Source organism: Loxodonta africana, chromosome 6 (assembly GCF_030014295.1).
Source record: "Loxodonta africana isolate mLoxAfr1 chromosome 6, mLoxAfr1.hap2, whole genome shotgun sequence".
Taxonomy (NCBI): domain Eukaryota; kingdom Metazoa; phylum Chordata; class Mammalia; order Proboscidea; family Elephantidae; genus Loxodonta; species Loxodonta africana.
In genome coordinates this window covers 78,509,671-78,535,474 of record NC_087347.1, presented here as the reverse complement: position 1 = coordinate 78,535,474, position 25,804 = coordinate 78,509,671, and the positions used below count along the sequence as shown (strand labels likewise).

The 25,804-nt window shown below is 38.8% G+C and overlaps 1 protein-coding gene across 12 annotated transcripts in view; it reads right to left on the bottom strand.

The window, feature by feature from the left end:
* Positions 1-25,804, bottom strand: part of STK39 (serine/threonine kinase 39) — a 420,086-nt gene that overhangs the window by 333,565 nt on the left and 60,717 nt on the right. For all 12 annotated transcript variants that reach the window (XR_010322295.1, XM_064287029.1, XM_064287028.1 and 9 more), the window contains exon 2: positions 11,114-11,226. Coding sequence is in view for 11 of the 12 variants with exons in the window: in XM_064287029.1 (XP_064143099.1) it covers positions 11,114-11,226 (113 nt within the window). In the remaining variant the exon portion in view is untranslated. The remainder of the gene's footprint in view (positions 1-11,113; positions 11,227-25,804) is intronic.

The window sequence follows — 25,804 nt, the reverse complement described above, 5'->3', positions numbered from 1 at the left end:
TCAGGCCTTGGCTAGAAACCTGTTGTTGTTAGTTGCTGTTGAGTCAGTTCCAACTCACGGCAACCCCATTTGTGCAGAGTAGAACTGCTCTGTAGGGTTTTCAAGGCTATGACCTTTCAGAAGCAGATTGTCAGGCCTGTCTTCCAAGGCATCTTTGGGTGGGTTTGAACTGCCAACCTTTTAGTTAGTAGTCTAGTGCTTAACCATTTGTACCTCCCAGAGACTGCTGATGAAAGGGGTAACCATGACAAATACAGAAACTTTTCAGAAAGTCCTTCTCCTTTGCACTTCCATAACATTGCATCATTAGGAAAGGTATCCTAATCAATATACATAAATATGCTGTAAGTAGCAGGGCTAAAAACAAAAACATATTTCAATAACTGTAAAAGTAAGTCAAAATTTGAAAAGATTGATAAAGCTCTTAAAAGAGAACAATGTATTTTTCTGGACTGCCATTTTTAATCATTCAAAATGATGAGATCCCTTTTTAATTATAAAAAAATGGTATACCACTTAAGCAGCAAACTCTTTCAGAGTCAGAATGCCAACGGGTAAAAATCTATTCAAGGAAGAGTAAGCCATGTTCTGTCTTGTACCACCTACAAATCAATCGACCAGTAAATGTCCCCTGCCAGTTAGCTTTGTAATTATTTTCATATGATTTGGTATCTGTCTTAATCCAAGTATGCAGTCCAACTAAGAGCAGAATTAGAAATGGGAAATTTTGGGACATTTTGAAGACATGGAAACATTTTTAAGAAATTAGGAAAACAGGTACATAAATTCTACAATGGCCTTAATCAGTGTTTATAGAAAAGTATTAAGACTACGGAGGACAATTGTAAAGGGTGAAGTATCATGGGAGTTAAAGGTCTACAAAAATCACTCAAAAGCCACAGGGAAATCACAATGGGTAAATACCTACTTGCGAGCACAACAGAATGTACATCACAGGGATTACTTGCTTTGTAATGATGTGCCGTGTGGTGCAAATGGTTCATGCGTTCAGCTGCTAGCTGAAAGACTGGAAGTTTGACTTAAACAGAGGCACCGTGGAAGAAACGCCTTGTGACCTACATCCAAAAAAGCAGTGATAGAAAACCCTATGAAGCACAGTTCTCCTCTGACACACATGGGAAATCCATGAGTCAGAACTGATCAATGGCAACTGGTTTTAATGATGTCATAAAGTTGGACATTGTGCAAAAACTTTCTAAAAGAGCTAAGGAATTTTTTTTTATGATGTTTAGAAGCCATAAGTAACAAGGAAGGTAGAAAAAGGCAAAGTGATACTCAATAACATAGAGCCATTTTCTTTCAGGGCTGGCTAAAAAAGTTCTTCAATCAACAAAATAATGGATGTCTTAAGAGTTATAAAAGCTCTTAAGTTAGCCATCATGGAATCTGAATCAGATTCACCTATAAACAACTGCTTTTGATCATTTAATTGTCTATGATTGCGAAGACCGAAGGAAATAAAAATCAAAGCTTTATAACAAAACAGAAACAGGAACAATTTTTCTTGTCAGCCAATTTGTGTGCTGTTGGAAGCCTCAACTCTAACTTGCAGCACTGCTACTGTGTTCGGCTTCATCACCAAACGATGAGAACATGAGGTGTAACGTGCCGTTTTCATTTTATGGTGCCCTCCCGTCCTGTGCCTGGTTAAGGTATGCAGTCTGGAGATATGGCTGGAGAACCACCACACTGTAAAAGTGACGGAAACTCCTCCTAACACTCTCCAACCCTGGCCTTCTCTCTGAGTATCTCAAGTCCTCCTTTTTCAGCAGCAGCTAAATTCATTGTGGAAATAATTAAACCAAAATAAGTAAGATAATGTAGAATAAGGACAAAATCATTTGTCTCAATCCAAGCAACAGAATTTTCCAGAAGTCTACAAGGACGACAAAATAGGGTATTAAAAAAAAAAAAGAAAGAAACATAACTAAAGTTGTATTCAGTCTGGAAATGTTTTCCCCATTTTCTCCTACTCTGAGAATGAGTATGTGTTGGGTCTCTTGCTACTGAGAATCTATGTCTAGAAACACAAATGTCCTGGCAATATTAATTTTTGCTTACATTTTTCAAAAACCATGAGATGCTAGACATCTTAATGAGCCATCTCCTACAAATGTATAAAACATATAAAAGTAAATTTTTTTAAAAAGATAAGTAAATTCAATTAGTGCATTATTACCAGAATAAATTACAGTGCAACTTTTAACTCTGATGTTCCAAAAGCAGAAAATGTTTTTCCAAACACATATTTCTAAAACAATAACATAACTTCAGAGCTTTAACAATAAATTAATTTTGTATATATCATATTTATTCTCTAATTTCTTAAGAATGTTCCCACTTCCTCAAAATATGTAAAAAATTTCCTATTTCCAACCCTGCCATCAATTGGAATATACTTGAATGAACACAAACACCAAATCACGTGAAAATTACAAAGCTAAGTGACAAGGTACAGATGACAGTACAAAAATTTAGACCTGAAATGCTCCAAATAATACTAGTGAAGAAGCTTGTATTTTAATGCTATGCCTTTAGTATAAAAGAATCTATATGAAACAGCAAAGCACAATTTGTTATCACATATGACAAAGGGATGATGTGGGATGAGGTGGGGTATGAATAATTAATTTGCTAACTGAAAGTTCGTAAGTTTAAAAAGAATGGAAAAATGCTTTCACAGATGCCAAAAAGAAAGCACACACACATTGTGGCTCCCAGCTTTTTAAAATGACATCCCCACTACACTAAAACAAGATTGGCAAAAATATCAACATAATTCCAGAGATTGGCTAAAGCACTGCAAAGTTTGTTTTTGTTTTCAATTACTTTTTCCTTAAACTTCACTAAAGAGAGGAAAAAAAGAAAAACTTACAACTGGAGAAATTGTTCAAAGGCTCTCAAATACTATAATTTAATTTTAAAAAGATGAGAGAAGCCTGTGTCAGATAAGCATTAGGGAATACCTAAGCTATTCTCTCAAATGATCATTAGGCAAGAAAATAGTTAGAGCTCTCTTCTCCAAAACCAACCACAAATCACAGCTAACTCACTCCTCTAAGGAGAGGAAAAAAGGAAGGGAGGAAGAAAGAAGAAAGGAAGAGATGAAAGAAAACAGCAGATCAAGAGAAAGGAAAAATAATCAATAAAATAACACAACAGCAGAAAGCAAAATGAGGAGAGTGACTGAGAAGCCCTTTCATTATATACGTGGGAGAAACAGATGACACACTGTGTACCAAAATCTAGGAATTTACAGTGGATTTTTGTTGTCACACCACAATACTGGAGTGGCCTGACTCAATCCTAAATTATAAAGCATAATTTGCTAGTAACCAATGTTTCGTAAACATTTAAAATCAAGTAATTTTAAACGGATTCAGTTCTCATGGAATTGAGACTTTCTGGAGCCACTGAGGTTGGATGAACCTCCAAAACTACTGCCCTGAGATAATCTTTAAACCTTAAACCAAAACATCCCCTGATGTCTTCTTTAAACCGAAAATCATTGAGTTTAGTTAGTAAAGAGTGGCTGCCTTGAACATCGTGCTCTTTTAAAGAACTATCTCTAAAAGATCAAATCGACAACAGCAACTTGGAAAGATGAGACAGGAAGCTTAGGGAGCAGTGAGTTTATGTTAAAGGGGAAGAAAGAATTCAGAAAAGGAGGGTGAGAATGGTTGTATGACTTAAAGAGTGTCATCAATGTCACTGAGTTTTACATGTAGAAATTGTTGAACTGGTGTATGTTTTGCTGTATTTTTAACAACAAAAAAATTAAATTATTATTTGAAGAGGGATTTGGTTACAAGAATTAATTTTTAAATACACACAATCATAGAATTTTGGTGATAAAAAATTATTTCTTTGTCATCTAGTATAATTCCTTATTGAACAAGTGAGAAAGCTGAGGACTAGAGGTGAAACTTTTTTGTCCAAAGTCCATGAGTCGATCTGCAGGAAATTCAAGTGAAGAACTCAGCCTCCCTGACTCAGGAGTCTCTTCCCTCCATCTTAAGTCTCAACAATCAGTGTCTTTTTGTAGCCACGATTTGTTCCAAATGACCTCATTTACATTTTGTCATCCATCACAAGCCACAATATATTGATCATCATAACATGTTAATTCATAATATAATCATTTAAATATACTCTTCTTTTAAAAAAAAAAATGATTCCTCACATGCATGCAACTCTCCTGACCTTAAAAATTAAACTGCAAGTTTTTAAGGCTTTGCTGTACATATATAAAAGAGAAGATATGACTGACAAACTAAAAACATGAGAACTCTCCCAAACAACTAGATGGTAGCCAGCTACCACCACCGGCCGCTCTGACAGGGATCACAATAGAGGGTCCTGGACAGAGCAGGAGAAAAATGTAGAACAAAATCCAAACTCACAAAAAAAGATGAGACTTACTAGTTTGACAGAGACTGGAGAAACCCCAAGAGTATGGCCCTCAAACACCCTTTTATCTCAGTACTGAAGTCATTCCTTAAGTTCACCCTTTAGCCAAACATTAGACAGGCCCATAAAACAATAACACATGTGAGGAACATACTACAAGACTAAATGGGCACACCAGCCCAAAGCAAAGATGAGGAGAAGCCAGGAAGGGACAGGAAACCTGGATGAACGGAAATGGGAAATCTGAGGTCAAGGAGGGGAGAGTGTTGACACATTATGGGGTTGGCAACCAATATCACATACAATATGTATATTAATTATTTAATGAGAAACCAATTTGCTCTATGAACTTTCACCTAAAGACAATTAAAAAAAGTGAAGACAAAAAAAATGAGAACTCATGTCTATACAAAAAAAAATTAAGAAAGACAGTTAAATTTTAAAATGATGAAGGCAAGCAAGGTGAAAAATCACAGAATCCAAGTAAAATGATGAACCAAAACGTTCATCAATGCCTAGGCAGAATAAAAGAGAGTTAGAAAAAAGTGAGTATTTAGAATAAATAAAAGGAAGTACTATGTCGCATTTATGGAATTCATTCTGTCATCTGGTAATACAAGTTCAAAAGACAGATGACCTCAGAAAAGACAGATTAATTCTTCACCAGTATAACAGATTTTAAGGGAAGCCGAGTGTGGCCTAGCATAGCATCCCTAACCTTTGAGGTTGACCACAAACCAGAGCACCAAGCTCTTTCAAGATACCTCAAGGCCATCTTCACATAGAGAATAACAGTCTGCATGATAGTGGGTCAGGCACACTTAGCAAGTCTTAAATTCCTATCAGAATGGACTAAACAAAAAGCTAAGAAGTTTCCTGAATACAACCAAACACTTTGAGAGACAGAGTAGCAGGAGCAGGGGTCTGGCGACCATGGTTTCAGGGGACATCTAGGTCAACTGGCATAACAAAGTGAATTAAGAAAATGCTCTGCATCCCACTTTGGTGAGTGGTGTCTGGGGGCTTAAAAGCTAACGAGCAGCTATCTAAGGTGCATCAATTCATCCCAATCCACCTGGAGCAAACAAGAACGAAGAACCCCGAAAACACAAGGAAAATACGAGCCCAAGAGACAGAAAAAGGGCCAAATAAACCAGAGATTCCATCAGCCCGAGACCGGAAGAACTAGACGGTACCTGGCTACCACCAATAACCACCCTGACAGGAAACACAACAGACAGACCCCGATGGAGCAGGACAAAACTGTGGTGCAGAACTCAAACTCTAGTAAAAAAAACCAGACTTGATGGTCTGACTAAAACTGCAGGGACCTCAGAACACATGGCCCCCAGACTCTCTCTTAGCGCAGAACTAAAACCATTCCTGAAGCCAACTCTTCAGACAAAGATTAGACTGGACTATAAGACATAAAATGATACTGGTGAAGACTGTGTCTCTTGCCTCAAGTAGATACATGAGGCTAAACGGGCAGCTCCTGTATGGAGGTGAAATGAGAAGGGAGAAGGGGGCAGGAGCTGGCTGAATGGGCATGGGAAATACAGGGTGGAGAGGAGGAGTGTCCTCCCATATATACATATAAAACTCTCTTTTTATGAGTCTAAGCACAATACAGGAACCCTGGCAGTGCACCAGTTAAGTGCTTGGCTGCTAATTGAAAGCTTGGGAGTTCAAACCCACCCAGTGGCTCCTCGAAAGAAAAGACCTAGCAATCTGCTCCCATAAAGACTACAGCCTAGAAAACCCTATAGAGCAGTTCTCTACCATATAAGGTTGCTATGAGTCGAAAAGTGACTCAACAGTACCTAACAACAACAACAAGCAAAATATAGAAACTCTAAATGTTTACCAAATGAATGAATAAATGCACATGGTAGGGAGGTCAACTAGGGTCACATAACAATGAGTGTGTAAGTTTTTGTATGAGAAGCTGACGAATTGTAAACTTTCACTTAAAGCACACAAAAAAAATACTCCAACATGATAAGTACAAAAAAAAAAAATTCCTATCACAAAGCAAGAACTCCCCTCAACAGAATACACATTAGAGAACAGCAGTCTGTGAGAAGTAGCTACCAATCTGTTAAACCATGTCCTGGCAAACAGAGGGATAGGTGCAGAAAAATGTCCCCAGCTCAAAAATCTCACCTACCCAATTTAAAAAAAAAAAAAGACTCATTTACTAACCCATGGGCTCCCCAAGGAACAGAGACCTCTTTTTTTTCCCATCACCTAGCTCAGCGGCTAGCATTTGGTGGGGCTTAATAATTACGAAATTAACAAACTCTACTCCAAGGTATCTCAGAGATGATACTATGCTAATTATAATTAGCCACTGACACCACTGTAGGATTAACAAATGTGGGATTAACAACAAACGTGGGATTGAGGAATCTCAGAAATTATCAACGCATCTTGATGGGATGGTAAGAAATACAGATTCGACCAGCAACATCCCCTTGGCTTCTAGAAAATTAACCAACAAGGTAATCATATTCAGAGAGATCAGGATATACTTACAGGCCAAACATATATGAAAATGTAAAAGAATGCATACAAAAAGCATTTGTTAGGATAAATACTATTCATGTGATGCCAAGGAAAACATTTGTTCTAGGGTGTTCTAATCTAACTGCCATTAAACTAAAATTTTTATTGCGTGTATGGCCTTGTCCTCCCATATATACATATAAAACTCTCTTTTTATGAGTCTAAGCACAATACAGGAACCCTGGCAGTGCATCAGTTAAGTGCTTGGCTGCTAATTGAAAGCTTGGCAGTTCAAACCCACCCAGTGGCTCCTCGAAAGAAAAGACCTAGCAATCTGCTCCCATAAAGATTACAGCCTAGAAAACCCTATAGAGCAGTTCTCTACCATATAGAGTTGCTATGAGTCGAAAAGTGACTCTACAGTACCTAACAACAACAAGCAAAATATAGAAACTCTAAATGTTTACCAAATGAATGAATAAATGCACACGAGAACTGTAACTGAGTTATTTTTGAGGAATATTACAGTATTCATTTTCGCAGAGTTTATTTAAATTACCAATTATTTAGCACCGATAACCTACCATGTCTTTTCCTCCCTTTCTCAGAGAAGCTGGCACTGTCTCTACATTCTGAAAGCAAGGACTAATCAAATTGCTTGTGATTCAAAACAGGCATGAATTTTTTTTCTTTTAAAAATGAGATAAATACCAGTTTGCTTCAGAAATCATGCCTCCTTGAAACTTTCCTCAGCAAAACCTAGTGCCAACCCCATAACCATGAGAAAACCCACAGATGCCCTCCACTACATAAAGTAGCAGAGGCCACTGCCAACAGTCCATAACTGTTCTGTGCCGTCGCAACTGGGCTCCGTATAAATCCCACCTTCTGTGTGAGCTGAGGTGGCGGGTGGGGTGGGGAGGAGGAGACAGTTTCATCAGGGAAGACAGATGTTCCAATGACCAGCAAAAAGTTGAAAACTGAAACCCTGGTGGCGTAATGGTTATGCGCTACGGCTGCTAACCAAAGGGTTGGCAGTTCGAATCCGCCAGGCACTCCTTGGAAACTCTATGGGTCAGTTCTACTCTGTCCTATAAGGTCGCTATGAGTCGGAATCGACTCGACGGCATTGGGTTTGGTTTTTTTTTTTTTTGGTTTATGACACAATACTCTTGGAAGATAAAGATTCCAGTGGCAATTGTTTCTTATATGAGAACAATGGTTTCCAGTTAACACAGTTTGTGAAAAGATGCAGTGCACTGACCTGTATGTAATACACACACATGGAATTAAAGGATTATTAGGACACCAGATGTCCAAACGCTGCCAAAATGTGATCCCACAAGAATAATCAAAGTGCGAGCAACAGCAGTATTAGAAGTTGAAAGGATTACAGCACAGAGCATCACATGTCAACAGCCAGGCCACAAAAGACCAGCAACCTCAGGCAGCCTAGACTATAAGTTCCACTTCTTTTTGTTTGAAAAGGTCCTGGGAGTACTACATCTTAACAACCATAGCTATCCCCTCTCTCCAGGCACAACGAGACATCAAAAGGTCAGGCATTCAAGGTTAAAGAAAGGTCAAAGCCATAAATTAATATACCTTTTTAAGTGAAAAATAGTTATGTACATATTCTATACCCCATTAGCACTACATAGATATTAAGGGGGAAAAAAAGAGAGAGAGAGAAAGAAAGAAACTGTTAATAGGCAAACTCATAAATCCTAAAATCTAAGATTAATGAAGCCAGGCACAAAGCCAGAAAAGCACCAGCCCTTAGATGGTTCTGCCTGTTACTCCAAATGACACTGTTATGAATACTGGTTCCAGGGAAACAGAGGAGGGGGCTGGAAAGGCTGTCTTCCTGCTGCTCCACGCCAGCACTCACACAGCTGCCATGGCTGGCAACCAATCACTGACGAAAGCCCAGCAAAGGGGAAAGAAACATGGATGCTTTGGGCAGCTGAGGTCGGGGCAGAGACCAAAGACCAGGGCATGGGCCAAGCATGGGCCCAGGAAGTTGGTTCCATAACTGTCAACACAAGGGCACCCAAGCTTTATACATAATTCTGTATAAATATTCTGCTAGTAGCAAAAAGACGACTATGAGAGGTCTCATATACTATATAGCATATGTTACATTGTACATACATATGTTACACATACCTGACAGTATTAAAAAAAAAAAAAAACTATAGCATAAATTAAGTACAAGGATAAAGCTATACTTTTCCAGATCTGTTTGGCCTTACGTTTTAAATTAGGCCACACAATGCACAGACTTCACTGGGACAGAAGCAACGACTGATTGCCTAATAACGCATAGGCTAAAGCAGGGGCTCCTACAATTTAATGTTTATTTTTAAAATCTGCATTAAGAGCACCACAATCAAACGTAAGTATCATGGGTATATTCTTCAGTGATATTTCCAAACAGTGCATAAGTTTAAACGTACAGTCTGAATTTAAAAAAAAAAAAATTAATATACACTTAAGAGCCCTGGTGGCACAGTTAAGTGCTCAGCTGCTAAGCAAAAGGCTGGCGATTCAAACCCAACCAACAGCTCTGAGGGAGAAAGACCTGGCCATCTGCTCCTGTAAAGATTACAGCCCAGGAACCCCTATGGGGCAGTTCTGCTCTGTCACATGGGGTCGCTATGAGTTGAAATTGACTTGATAGCACCTAATTTTTTTTTTTTTAATAACAAGGGGATTTTTAGAGAGCCTCCAGCTCATCTCTCATGTTAAGTACTACAGCACTGTCAGGGAATTTGCCTAAAGTTAAAAAACAAGTTAGTGGCAGAAGCAGGACCCAACTCTCCCCACAATTTGTTCAGTACTTTTGCCACTCAGACAAAGTGACCTTGAAAACTGGTTGCATGACAAAGGCATGATTTTACTGGTTACTGAGATAGCAAGCCACAGACAGGGTAATAATTTCAGTAAGAGCAAAGCACAGCTGAAATTCTGAGGATGGTAAAAGCCTTAAATGTATGCAAATTTTTCAAATAAACATTAAACTGTGGAAGCCCTTGCTTTAGTCTAAGTATTATTAGGCAATCATTGCTTCTGTCCCAATGAAATCTGGGCATTGTGCAGCCTAATTTAAAATGTAAAGCCAAAGAGATTGGGAAAAGTACAGCTTTATCCTTGTACTTAATTTATACTATAGTGTACTGTAATTAAGCCTGAAATAAAAGCTATATTCTGAGTAAAGACAAAAAGCTCTTGTTGATGGGATTCCATTCCTAATGCAGAACATAACAAAAAGCTTCTTCATTTGGAGCCAACTGTCATTATACTTTGTGGCTTGCATGGAGCTATTGGACTAATATTTGTACTGGGATTAGTGTTGGGATAACCAATCAGTTAACTCTTCCACTGCAGTTTCCTATTATCCTCATACAAATGGCAAAAGGAAGAAAAGAAAATTGGCAGACAGAACGACAACTATATTTATGAGATTAAACTCTCAAACCCTTCACAGTTTGCTGGGCAACTAATAACCATTTGCCAAGCCGTTCATTTAATAATGAGTCAGTTAAGCCAAAGGCAAATGTTCCTTCAACCAACCAAGGCTACTATAGTCATATCCACATTGACAAGCCCTAATTATTTACGTAATATACTTCGTTTAGAATAAGAACTACAAGTTGGCAAGTAAGAAAGACAAACTCTCCTCTTTTTAGCCAAATGCAAGCTACTCTACAATATTATGAATAACTGAAATTTGCTTGTGATTTTGCAATGTACGAAAGCCAAGATGGCCAAGAAATATTTTGGAAAACAATTTCCATGTTTGTCACGATTCTAGAATGAGGGCCAGAGGCTTGCCATCTAACTCTGCAGGCAGTAATTACACGATCTTAGGTCTTCTAACTGTTCCCTCATTTTAAAAAACAGTGTCAATACATCTCCACCTGGGGATTATGAGGACTGAGCCAAAAACTATTTATCAAAGCAGAGTAAATTATACACTATACAATATTAATGTATTGAAGTATTATTAATCAGGAGAGGGGAAAACAGTATGGGCTGCTTTCCAAGAAATACATGAGTCAAAATAGGAGCTAACATCAAGCTGTCCTTGCTCTTAGCTCCTGCAACTGCCACCCATTGCCACATACCCATAAGAAAAGCAACTAGCAGGTACCCCTTCACTTTTACTTACTAATAGTTCATCCATACTGGTCTGGCATTTTTCCAAGTTGATCCGCTTTATTGCTACTCGTTCTTGCCTTGGCTTGCACAGAGCAGCCTGAACCACAGCAGTAGCTCCACTCCCTGAAAAGAAATACAAACAACATTGATTATTAAATAGTACACTGTTTAGCTACTATCTGTGACGCTTTTCATAAATAAATATTTATTTTTAAAATTGTCATGGTATTCAAAATGTTACCACTTAACATCTTTTTTAAAAGCTTCTTAAATCCTAAAATGATGATCTGTAGGAGAAAACAGAAAAACTAGATTTTTCTAGAGGCTACAAAGGCAGTTTATCGCCCCCAAGATGTTTACAGTCCAGGGAGACAACTCACTTCAAAAGAGCCTATTCAATCCAGTGAGTTTACCTCTGCCCAGAACAAAGCCTGGGAAAGTGGTAGATCTGAGGACGCAGGAACAAGGGGCATGGGCATGTAAGCACAATCCTGTATGGAAGCCATTATCATGTCTTTAAAATATCTCAGGCTTTTCTCCACTTCTGCACAAACTAAAACTCTCCAGCCTGAGCTACTTCAGGGCTTCCACAAGATGCTATGACAACTTATCTGTTCCGAGCACTCGTTGAGCTTATTTCTTCATAGCTTGCTCTACAATTAGAAAGACATGAATCAACCCTACTATTCTCATGCTGAAATCATGACTTTCAAGGATGCCAAACAAAATGATGCAAGTGTGTAATTACAAAAGCTCTCAGCATTCATATGAATTTCCTATTTCTAAGTTTCATGATCATTAGCTAATGCACTCAAACTCCTAGGAGACACGGCCATGTCATTATCCATATTTTAGAAGAGCAAAAAGTAGACGTGTAATGATTTGTGGCAGAGCACAAAGAGCTCCTAATCAGATTTCTATTCCACAGGGGCGAAAAGACCCCCTGGTTAAGGCATCTCTATTCTGCAAATAATACCAAAATGCCATTCTATTCACATACATCTTCTACCACTGCAAGAGAGCCAATGAAAGAAACAGACTGCTCTCAGGATTGTGCAAAAGGGGTCCAGATGTAACCATCTAACTTTCTCCTTAAAGCTTCTCTTTGGATGATACCTCTGAAATGAGTCATCAAATACCATCAAACGGGGGGGGTGAGATTTTTAGGCAATAAAAGAGAGATCAGTCATAGCTTACCTTATATATGTGATAGAAATGCAAGACACTTCCAATGCAAATCAAGACTTTCCCACCCCTATGACATCATTAGGGCTGGGGCTCTGCCTTTTCTGCCCTGCAGCCTCATCATCAGCTCTGACCCCCCTGACTTGGTAACCCTGACAGATTCCCTAATGCTCCAAACACCAGTCTCCAACTTCAAGACTTCCACTCCAGAGAAGCTCAACCTGCACTCACTGGAGAAGAAAATCCACACTTTCTGTCCACCCACTATATGGCAGGCACTTTACTCATACAGTTCTTGTTAAAACTCTGCACATTTAAAAGTTTATTTTGTTGTTGTTGAAAACTCTGCATATTTTTATGATTACCCTCATTTTATCTGTGAGAAAAGTGAACTGGGGCTCAGAAAACTTGCCCAAGATCACACAGATAATAAGTATCTGAGCTGGATCAGAGTCAGGTCTGCCAGACCTAAAGGCTTTTTTCTACCTCCCAAAAGCCAGAACACACCTTTCCCTTTCTCACTTGCTTTGGCTTTGCTAGGAAAATATTCCTTCTACCCTATACTATTCGACAAAAGACAAACAACTTGGAGGGACAGTTCCAGTGAGCGTCACGTGTTCTAGAACTCAGTTCAGGGAGAGGGCTATTGTCAGAGGTTGTTTAAAAGGACCTTCCTTTTCCCAAATCCCATTGCTTCCTCCATCAGCTGTTACTCCAAGTTCTACCAGGCTGGCCTCACTGGCCCTGCTGTCACAGCATGTTGGGTTCAATCCAGAATGTTCCAAATACCAGAGCCAAACACCACAAAGAGCCCTGCTGATAGTGAAGTGTATTTTCCAGTAGAGGTCTCCAGAACAAGAAACCATCCCTGAAGGGAGCTGCAGAGAGAGTGATAAATAGCTGATTAGCACTGGGCCTGGTACCCAGCAGAGAAATCAACAAACACCATTAACTAGCTGCTGATAGGAAGCCATTCTCAGTGCCACTTGCTGTAGAACTTCTCGAAGTTCTACTCCCCCATCCTTAATCCTTGATAGAAAACAACATCATGCTTGATAAAGTAGAGAAACCCTCCATGAGATGGATTAACATGGTAGCTGCAAAAATGGGCTCAAACATACCAACGATTGTGAGGATGGCAAAGGACTGGGCAATGTTTTGTTTTATTATACATAAGGCAGTCGTGACTCGACAGCAACTAATGACTACAACAACATCCTTAATCCACATCTCCAGGACATTCTCGAATGAGGAGAAGTAAAAACAGAAAATTAAAAAAAAATTCCCAAGAAGGATACAACAAGTACATATAATACGGAGATACCTCTCTTAAAGCCATTGAGCATAAAAATCTTCTGGCTTCCAGGGGTTGCACACAAGAATACAGACAGAAATAAGAATTTTTAAAAGGTGTGAAGCAGAGCTTCACAACCTAAGAATTGTTCATTGCTTTATAACTGCAGCTGACAAAGCAACAACTGGGAGGTTCTCATCTCTAGACAGAATAAATATAAAACTTCATGATCTGCGATTATGGTCATAGTATGACCCAAGCCATGATATTTTCAATAGCCTCATATATATGCAAAAGTTGGACAATGAATAAAAGAGACAGAAGAACTGATGCCTTTGAATTATGGTGTTGGCGAAGAATACTGAATGTATCATGGACTTCCAAAAGAACAAACAAATCTGTCTTGAAAGAAGTACTGCCAGAATGCTCCTTAGAAGCAAGGATGGCCAGGACTTTGTCTCATATACTTTGAACATGTTATCAGGAGGGACCAGTCCCTGGAGAAGGGCATCATGCTTGGTAAAGTAGAGGGTCAGGGAAAAAGAGGAAGACCCTCAAAGAGATGGACTGACAAAGTGACTGCAACAATGAGCTCAAACATAGCAATAATTGTGAGGATGGCCAGGACCCAGCAGGGTTTCGTTCTGTTGTGCATGGGGTCACTATAAGTTGTAACAAATCGACAGCATCTAACAATGAATAGTCATTCACTGGGAGATTCTGCTTTGAATCCAAAGATTTCCTTCAACTACAAGAGAATAATGGTAGAGGTTTAAAAAGGTCACAAGTCCAACTCCTCATTTTATGAATGAGGTAAGAGGCCCTTGTGAAGGATAAGTAATTATTTTCAAGATCATACAACTAGTAATTGAAAAGCATGGGATTGGAACCCCAGGCATTCTTATTCCTAGTCTACCATTCTTTTCACTAGATTGGTGGTTTTTCAAATTACTTGTCACAATCTATTATTGGTCATGAAATTAATCTAGTGGGTGGAGGAAGCCAGCATTTTTTTAAGTGAGTGGAATGGAAATAAAAGGAATGGAACAGAATGAAATGGAAAAGAAAGGAAAGGAAAAAGTCAGGATGTATTCACATAGTAAGGGTAAGAAGAGCTTTATGACAGTTTTGTTTCAGTTAGACTCAAGCTGAAGTAAAACATATGTTTTACTGTGAGTCATAATCAAAAGATTAAAACCTGCTGTACCAGATTATGATTCCCAGGATTAGAGTAAATCCATGCTTTGAAAGGAAAAGAGGAGGTGACCTAACTGTAGAATTCTAAAGGACATTTAAAAGTAATATGAAAACAGTCTTGTTTTAAGGATTTTTATGCACTTTGCTGATTAGTTTAAGAGGAAGGTAAAAATGTAGGGCTTGTAAATAGTGGATTAGCAACGTGAAATAATAGTAGCAATGAATATATTAAATAGAACCTTGCATCTATTTTGAACCATGCGTGATATTTACATATAATTAACATTTGGCAGTATATTTACAATGCAAGTATCATGCACTGCTTTGAGAGTAAGAGGCTCTTAATATTTCAGACATTTCTCATTTTATTCCTGACTCGTATTTCAAGTGAAATAAATCGCTCTATAGGATTATGGCCTATATGCACAAGCTAAGAGAGATGACTTTGAATCCTATCAGTTCACTCTAAGTCAATCCACTGTTGGTTAGTAATTCCAGGGTAAGACCAGCTACTTAGAAGTTTTAGGCAGTAATTATGTCAATGGCAATCAGAGACAAGAGACTGCTCAAGTTCCTTACAAGACGCAGACTGCTCCGTGAGGTGACACTTCTCTTTTTCTCCTTTGTACTGCTGCTGGTATTAAGTCACTAGAAAGTTGCATACCTGCGCTTCACACTTTCAGTTATCCAAAGAAACACTTTAGGGAAATACAATTTAGTATTAAAACTTTGGCTTTCGCTAGGACTATAAGAAAGCAAGAATGAAGAACTTCAGTACTTCTTTTGCAAAAACCACAGCTGAGAACCATGACTGCCCAATTACATCTCAAGATTGTGTTCAAAGTCCTCACTCTTATGGCTCACACAATAAATCACTCTGCATTTAATGCCAGGGTAAAAATGTCTCCTTCTCAAACAACTTAATGGGTAAATAGGAATATGTAACATCAGATTTTCCTTTTGTCCTGACAGTCAGAAATTTCGGATCTAAACTTTATGTTTAGTAATAGCAAATAGCCCAGGTTTTCTGTGACTTCTCCTTCCGCCCCCTCCATTATATGGCCCTGGTGGCGCAACAGGTAAGCGCTCAGCTGCTAACCAAAAGGTTGGTGGTTTGAACCCACCCAGCAGCTCTGCATGAGAAAGAACTGGTGATCTGCTCTGGTAAAAATTACATTCTAGAAAACCCTGTGGGGCAGTTCTATTCTGTCACAAGGGGTCACTATGAGTTGAAAATCAACTCGACGGCACACAACAACAGAACATTACTTTAGACTTAATTCAGTAGTGTTGCCATTATATGAAGTAAGTTTCCTTTTTGAAATGTCACTGCCTGACCACCAATTGAGAAAGAATGTGCTTAACGGCCATTAGAAAACTTTAGGAACAAACAAAGCAGCAAAAAGATGTTTGCTTATTAAGTCATCAACAAAAAGTAACTGAACCCCTACCATGGGTCAGGCAGTTCACTGCATGATAGAGGTCTAAAGGTGACCTCTCTTGTTTCAACTGGAATGAATCTTTCTACAGGATCATTTCCCATATAGAGGTTAAGAGGAATGACTAGAAATCCTTTCATTGTCTGCTCTAGGTCAACTCTACAACTGTTACCTTTGGTAAATAATGCCAAAGTAATTAGAAGTTCTTAGAAACTTCATGATTAAGTCAACAGCAATAAGAGGCAAGACTGACTTCAACCACCTCTGCTAGGACATCGTATTTCCCAAGTCTTAGATTAATAAGACCCCTGAAAAGGCTAGACTAGCACTGATTCCCTCAGTGACTATGGACCTAATCTCTAAGCCTCAGTGTCCTTAATGGGCATAATAACATCTATCTATAAGGCTGCTGTTATGAGTCGGAATCAATCCGATGGCAGTGTGTTTTGGTTTTATAAGGCTGCTGTTAGAGTTTAATAGGACAATGTGCTCCACATGTCTAGCATAATTCTTGGAAAACATACATCAAAAAAATGTTAGGCTTTCTCTCTTTGGGACACATTTCTCCATCTGCAACTGGTAGACTAAATCTGTAGTTTACACAGAACCCAAGGGAGAAGACAGGACAGAACAGACAGCTTTAGCCAATACTAGGGATCATTTTGCTTAACAGAAAGATTTCAGATGGTTTAAAGGGGGAAGGGAAGAGACAAATTTGAAATCCAGAGGACTAAATGATCTCTAGGGTCTGATGCAGTACCATCAGTCTAAGCGTCTAGAATATAAGAAAGTAAGTCAAACTTCTCACTTACAATGCACTATAATATCCAATGTAATAAAATTGATTTTAAAATATTTTGCCAGTCCACATTGCCTGGGTTCATATTCCAGCCCTGCCACATATTAATTGCTTATCCTTCAATGAGTTATTTGCTTCCTCAGTTTCCTCATTTATAAAATGCTGATAATAGTACCTACCTCATAGGAGGACTGTGAGGATCAAATGAGTTAACACACGCAAACACCTTGGAACTGTGCCTAGCACATAATAAGCACTAATTAAATTCTAGCTAGTATTAGTCCTCAGGGAAATCCCTCCAGGTCAACCAGCATCCTGCCAATTTGTTGTTTTAATGGTTATATAATATTTCTGGTGTTAATGTGCCATAATTTATTCAGTCCTTCTATTGGCACTGGGTTTCTTTTTATTGATAAGCATTCACTGTATTTCCAGTTTTTTCCCTCAAAATGAACAAAATAGCAACAAACATCTAGTGCTTTAAAAACATCTTAGTTTACAAAAAACTTTATGCTAAAGTTAGGACACAACTGTCTAGTGACCCTTTCTCATAAATGGCAGGGTTAAAATAAAAAAAAAAAAGGCATCACAGTAGCCTCTGACATTAATGGTGGCCAGTGGAAGGAAGTTCTGTCATCACATCTTACTTTAACAAGTAGCACCAAGCCAAAACCTTTTAATAAGAATCTGACCATCTCTTAGCACATGAAAGTTCTCCTTAGTTATGCTTACCTATCCTTCCTCCGTGTATAGGGTCCAGGGTTGAATCAGGCTTTTGTTTTAAAGGTGATGACTAGTGTTTTATTTATAACATAACATCAAATGGCTTTGGTTCAGCTGATGATTTCTTCCAATCCCCTCTTTACCCAGCTTACTCCATGTGCTCTACTGACATCATGCACCCAGCCTTAAAGCCCAAGGTCCAGTCAGGTCACATAAGGGCCCGACTCAGGTAGGCAGGTAAGCATGTGAGCTATACAGGGGGCTGGCTGACGTGCCTCAGGCAATCATCAACATGTGAGGTCACTGAACTAGCATTGTAAGATCAACAGCTGAAAATCCAGAATTGTGTGATACCTTCTAATATGATAAACTTGGCAATTAATTTTTAAAAACTAAAAAGCAATGTGGGTACATCAACAATTACTTTCAAACACAGATGAAACTGTAAGGGAACAGGGAAACTAGATTAATGGAAAAGGAACAACCAGAACAGAAATAATGAGAATGTTCATGCATTGTGAAGAATAAAACCAGTGCTGCTAAACAACTTGTGTAGAAGTTGTTGAGTTGGGACCGAAACTGTTGTGTAAACCTTCACCAAAAACATAACAAAATATTACTTTAAAAAATATACTTAAAAAAAGCATGGTGAGCTAAATAAAAGCTCACTGCAGAGGGCAGTGCCAAGATAGCAGAGAAGTCAGATGCTTCCTGCGGTCTCTCTTAAAACAAAGACTTGAAAAAACAAGTGAATCAATTATGTATGACAAGCTAGGAGAGCTGAACATCAAAGGCGAAGTTGAGGAATCAGATTCAGTGGCAAGGGAGGGGAAAACAGTTCAGAAGCAGTGAGGAGTTGCCAGACCTGGCTGGCAGGAACCAGCATGCTGCAGGCCGATTCCACTGGTGCATGGGCCATAACACAACCAGAGGCATTCGGGACATGTTTTCCACATCAGGAGAGAACGAGTTGCAGAGGCTCTGCTCAATCCTCCAGAAAAAGCAAGAAGTAGCCCTCGATCAGCAAATACATAAGTATCTGCATTTAACCTACCTCGCAGATCCAAAAATGCCCCTTACGGAAAAACCTCTCTTCCATTTATAGGGTCGCTATGAGTCGGAATCGACTCAACAGCAGTGGGTTTGGTTCTGGGTTCCACTTGCCTGCTCCCTTTCTGCTCCGCACTGGGTCTCAGCCAGCTACATCCCCTGAGTGGGAAGAAGGATCCTTCATTTGCCCTGAACCATTCTCCTGGCCTTGGAGAGGGATCATATCAACAAATGGGAAAAAATAATCTGCCAGCTCCCCTAAGCCGAGAACTCAGGACATAAACAGCTCCTTGGCCTAGGCACAGGCATAAGGGGTCCACAGACTCTGAATGCCTTTCACCCCTGCAAAGACCTGTGTGAGCCCATTTCAACAGTGTAGGCCCTCATTACCACAGTACAACAGGGTATATACCTAAAGTTTAACTTCAACTGCTTTCAGCTACTTGGTAGAGAGGCAGGTTCACGACATTTGACACCACTCTGCCTATTAGGCAGGGTCTTCACCTATCCACAACAGGGGCCTGAGGACTGGTGGCTCCACCCATGACAGCTGGCCACCCGCAGCAGGGGTCCATGAATAAGTGGTGCCTCCCAGTCCTTACAGACAACAGCACTGGGTGCCCATAGTCCAGTTACAAAACCCAACTGCCTACACGTTCTAGGGAATGGGGACACATTTTCCTTACAGACACTTAGGGGCTGTTGTCAGCCTGCACCACACACTTGGTGACTGACTACCTGGACACCTGAGCTGAATCCATATAAGAAAAGTGAAAGGACTCCTGGGCTCACATACCTAGTAATACCTCTAATCACCTGGTGACAGGACGTTAGAGCTTCAAAGGCACCAATAATCAAACTACCTCACTCGAGAAGCTTACTTGGGCACATCAAAACAAAATAAAACAAGAAGCTAGGACACAGTAAACAAACAAAAATAAATATAATAACTCATTGATGGCTCAGAGAAAATAGGCAATGTCAAATCACATAAAGAGGCAGAACACGATGGCTTTAGCAAGCCCCCAAAACAAAGATTCAAGAAATCTTCCAGGAGAAGATAACTTCCTGGAACTACCAGAGGTAGACTACAAAAGACTAATATACAGAACTCTTCAAAAGATCACGAAGAAGATCAGGCAAAACACAAAACAAGCCAAGCAGCACGCAGACAAAGCATAGAGGAGCTTAAGTGGATTAGACAAGAACACAATGACAAATTTAATAGGCTGCAAGGATCCATAGAGAGACAGCGAACAGAAATTCAGAAGATTAACAATAAAATTTCAGAATTAGACAATTCAATAGAAAGCCATAAGAGAAGAAATGAGACAATGGAAGAACAGAATTAGTGAGCATTCGGCACCAACATATTTGAGGAAAAAACAGAGAAAAGAATTTTAAAAAATGAAGAGACTCTAAGAATTACGTGCAACTCTATCAAGAGGAATAACCTATGAGTGACTGCAGAATCAGAAAGGGGGAGGGGATAATAGAAAATACAGACAGAATTTGGAAGACTTCCTTGATATCATGAAAGATGAGAAGATATCTATGCAAGATTCTTACCAAATCCCTACAAGACAGATCTCAAAAGGAAGTCACCAAGACATACTATAATCAAACTTGCCAAAACCGAAGATAAAAGAGATAATTTTAAGAGCAACTAGGGATAAATAAAAAGTCACCTACAAAGGAGAGTCAATAAGACTAAGCTCAGACTACTCAGCAGGAACCATGCAGGCAAGAAGACAATGGGACGACATATATAAAGCACTGAAGGAAAAATATTGCCAGCCAAGAATTATATAACCAGCAAAACTGTCTGAGCCTCAACTACGACGGCGAAATTACACTTCCAGATAAACAGAAGTTCACGGAATTTGCAAAAACGAAACCAAATTACAAGAAATACTGAAGAGAGTCCTTCAGTTAGAAAATCAATAACATCAGATAACAACCCAAAACTAGAACACAGGACAGAGCAACCAGATATCAACCCAGATAGGGAAATCACAAAAATAAAGCTAAAACGCTGAAAACAGGGAAACAGGGATGTCATTATGTAAAAAATTACAACATTTAAACATAACAGATGGACTAAAAAATGTAGTCATAGATCTTTCACATGGAGAGGAAGTTAAGGCAATATAAAGAAATAAAGGACTGGTTTAAACTTAGAAAAATGGGGGTAAATATCAAAGTAACCACAAAGGAAACTAACAAACCTATGCATCAAAATAAAAAACAGAAAAATATAAAGGCACAGCAAATAAAAAATCAACACCAATGAAAAAGAGGAAAAGAAAAACAACACAGCACAAAAAATTAAGTGGAACAAAGAAACTGTCAAAAACACACACACACACACACACACACACAAAGACATCAAAATGACAGCATTAAACTCATACCTATCAGTAATTACACTGAATGTAAATGGACTAAATGCATCAATAAAGAGACAGAAAGTGGAAGAATGGATTAAAAAACACGATCCGTCTATATACTGCCTATAAAAGACACACCCTAGACGTAAAGACACAAACTAAAACACAAATAATGGAAAAAATATATATCAAGCAAACAACAATCAACAAAGACCAGGAGTAGCAATATTAATTTCTGACTTTAAAGTAAAATTCACCACAAAGGATAAGGAAGAGACACTATGTAATGATTAAAGGGTCAATACACCAGGAAGACATAACCATAATAAATATTTACAAACCCAACAACAGGGCTACAAAATACATAAAACCGAACAACATTGAAAAGTGAGATAGACAGCTCCACAATAATAGTAGAAGACTTACCACACCACTTTTGCTGAAGGACAGAACATCCAGAAAGAAGCTCAATAAAGACACGGAAGATCTAAATGCCACAATCAACCAACTTGACCTCATAGACATATACAGAATACTTCACCCAATGGCAGCCAAGTATACTTTCTTTTCCAATGCACATGGAATATTCTCCAGGATAGACCACATATTAGGCCATAAAGCAAGCCTTAACCAAATCCAAAACATCAAAATATTAGAAAGCATCTTTTTTGACGATAAAGCCATAAAGATAGAAATCAACAGCAGGAAAAGCAAGGAAAAAAAATCAAACAAATGGAGACTAAACAACACCTTGCTAAAAAACTACTGGGTTACAGAAGAAATTACGGATGGACTAAAGAAATTCATAGAATCAAATAAGAATGAAAACACTTCCTACCAGAATCTCTGGGACACAGCAAAAGCAGTGCTCAGAGGTCTATTTATAGCAATAAATGCACACATCCAAAAAGAAGAAAGGGACAAAACCAAAGAATTAACCCTACAACTCAAACAAATATAAAGAGAAGAGCAAAAGAAGCTCTTGGGCACCAGCAGAAAACAAATAATAAAAATTAGAGCAGAATTAAATGAAAAAGAGAACAGAAAAACAACTGAAAGAGTTAACAAGACCAAATGCTGGTTCACTGAAAAGATTAACAAAATTGATAAACCACTCGCCAGACTGACAAAAGAAAAACAGGAGACAAAGCAAATAACCTGAATAAGAAATGAGATGGGTACTATCACACCAGACCCAACAGAAATTAAAAGAATCATAACAGAATACTATGAAAAATTGTACCCTAACAAATCTGAAAACCTGCGGGAAATGGACAAATTTCTAGAAACACACTACCTATCTAAACTAACACAAACAGAGATTGAAAATTAAATAAATGTATAACAAAAGAAGAGATTGAAAAGGTAATTAAAACATACCCAACCAAAAAAAAAAAAAAAGCCCTGGCCCTGACGACTTCACTGGAGAACTCTATCAAACTTTCAAAGAAGAGTTAACACCACTACTACCAAAGATATTTCAGAGCACAGAAAAGGACAGAATACTCCCAAACTCATTCTATGAAGCCAGCATAACCCTGATACCAAAACCAGGTAAAGACACCACAAAAAATTACAGATCAATATCCCTCATGAACTTAGATACGGAAATCCTCAACAAAATTCTAGCTAATAGAATTCAACAACATATCAAAAAAATAATTCACCATGACCAAGTGGGATTCATTCCAGGTACACAAGGATGGTTTAACATTAGAAAAACAGTCAACGTAAGCCACTATATAAATAAAACAAAAGGCAAGAACCACATGATCTTATCAATCGATGCAGAAAAGGCATTTGACAAAGTCCAACACCCATTCATGATAAAAATTCTCAGCAAAATAGGAATAGAAGGAAAATTCCTCAACATAATAAAGGGCATTTATACAAAGCCAACAGCCGACACCATCCTAAGTGGAGTCTGAAAGCATTCCCCTTGAGAATGGGAACCAGAAGAGGATGCCATGCCCTTTACCACCACTCTTATTCAACACTGTGCTAGAAGTCCTCACCAAAACAATTATGTTAGAAAAAGAAATAAAGGGCATCCAGACTGGTAAACTATCTCTACTTCCAGGTGACATGATCTTATACATAGAAAACCCTAAAGAATTCACAAGATAACTACTAGAAATAATAAGAGTTCAGCAAAGTATCAAGATAAAATATAAACACAAATCAGTTGGATTCCTCTACACCAACAGAGATAACCTGGAAGAAGAAATCACCAAATCAATACCATTTACAATAGCCCCCAAGATGATAAAATACTTAGGAACAAATCTAGCCAGAGACATAAAAGACCTCTACGAAGACAACTACAAGACACTATTGCAAGAAACCAGAAGAGACCTATGTAAGTGGAAAAACATACCTTGCTCCTGGATAGGAAGACTCAACATTGTGAAAATGTCTATTCTACCCAAAGCAATCTACAGACAAAATGCAATCCCGATCCAAACTCCAATGGCATTTTTTAATGAGATGCAGAAACAAATCATTAATTTCATACGGAAAAGGAAGAGGCCCAGAATAAGTAAAGCATTACTGAAAAAGAAGGACAAACTGGGAGGCCACACACTACCTGATTTTAGAACGTATGATACCACCGAGGTAGTCAAAACAGCCTGGTACTAGTAAAACAACAGATACATAGACCAATGGAAGAGAATTGAGAATCCAGACATAAATTTATCCACCTGTGAACAGCTGATATTTCACAAAGACCCAAAGTCCATTATATGGGAAAAAGCCAGTCTCTTTAACAAATGGTATTGGCATAACTGGATATCCATCTGCAAAAATGAAACAAGACTCATACCTCACACCATGCACAAAAAATAACTCAAAATAGATCAAACACCTCAATATAAAATCTAAAATGATAAAGATCATGGAAGAAAAATTAAGGACAAGGCTAGGAGCCCTGATACATGGCATAAACAGTATATAAAACATTACTAACAATGCACAAACACCAGAAGAGAAACTAGGTAACTGGGAGTTCCTAAAAATCAAATATTTACACTCATCCAAAGACTTCACCAAAAGAGTAAAAGACAACCTACAGACTGGGAAAAAAAATTTTGGCTATGACAAATATGATCAGCATCTAATCTCTAAAATCTACAAGGTACTGCAAAACCTCAACAACAAAAAGACAACACAATTAAAAAATGGGCAAAGGATATGAACAGGCACTTCACCAAAGAAGACATTCAGGTGGCTAACAGATACATGAGGAAATGCTCACAATCATTAGCCATTACAGAAATGCAAATCAAAACTACAATGAGATTCCATCTCACCCCAACAAGGCTGGCATTAATCCAAAAAATACAAAATAATAAATGTTGAAGAGGTTGTGGAGAGACTGGAACACTTACACACTGCTGGTGGGAATGTAAAATGGTACAACCACTTTGGAAATCGATTTGGAGCTTCCTTAAAAAGCTGGAAATAGAACTACCATACGATCCGGCAATCCCACTCCTTGGAATATAGCCTAGGGTAATAAGAGCCTTCACACAAATAGATAATGTACACCCATGTTCATTGTAGCACTGTTTACAAAAGCAAAAAGAGGGAAACAACCAAGATGCCTATCAATGGATGAATGGATAAACAAATTATGATATATTCACACAAGGAATACTATGCAATGATTAAGAACAATGATGAATCCGTGAAAAATCTCGTAACATGGAGGAACCTGGAAGGCATTATGCTCAGTGAAATCAGTCAGTCACAAAAGGACAAATAATATATAAGACCACTATTATAAGAACTCAAGAAAAGGTTTAGACGCTGAAGAAAACATTCTTTGATAGTTTCGAGGGTGGGGAGGCAGGGAGAGGGGTATTCACTAATTAAAAAACCAAACCCAGTGCCGTCTAGTTGATTCCAACTCATAGCGACCCTATAGGACAGAGTAGAACTGACCCACAGAGTTTTCAAGGAGTGCCTGGCGGATTCGAACTGCCGACCTTGTGGTTAGCAGCCATCGCACTTAACCACTACGCCACCAAGGTTTCCATTCACTAATTAGTACACAAGCATTATTTTTGGTGAAAAGAAGGACAAGACAGAATGCAGGGGAAGTCAGCACAACTGGGCTAATTCAAAAGCTAGGAAGTTTTCCTGAATATAAGCAAACACTTCGAGGGACAGAGTAGCAGGGGCGGGGCTCTGGAGACCATGGTTTCAGGGAACATCTAGGTCAACCAGTATAACAAAGTGTATTAAGAAAACGTTCTGCATCCCACTCTGGTGAGTGGTGTCTGGGGTCTTAAACGGTAGCAAGCAGCCATCTAAGATGCATCAATGCTCTCCACCCACCTGGAGCAAAAGAGAATGGAGAACACCAAGACACAAGGAAAATGAGCCCCAGATAAAGAAAAGGCCACATAAACCAGAGACTCCATCAGCCTGAGACCAGAAGAACTAGATGGTGCCCAGCTACTACCCATGACTGCCCTGACAGGGAACACCACAGAGAATCCCTGATGGACCAGGAGAAAAGTGGGATGCAGACCTCAAATTCTAGTAAACAGACTAGACTTAATGGTCTGACTGAGACTGCAGGGACCCCAGAGGTCATGGCCCTGGTCTCTCTGTTAGC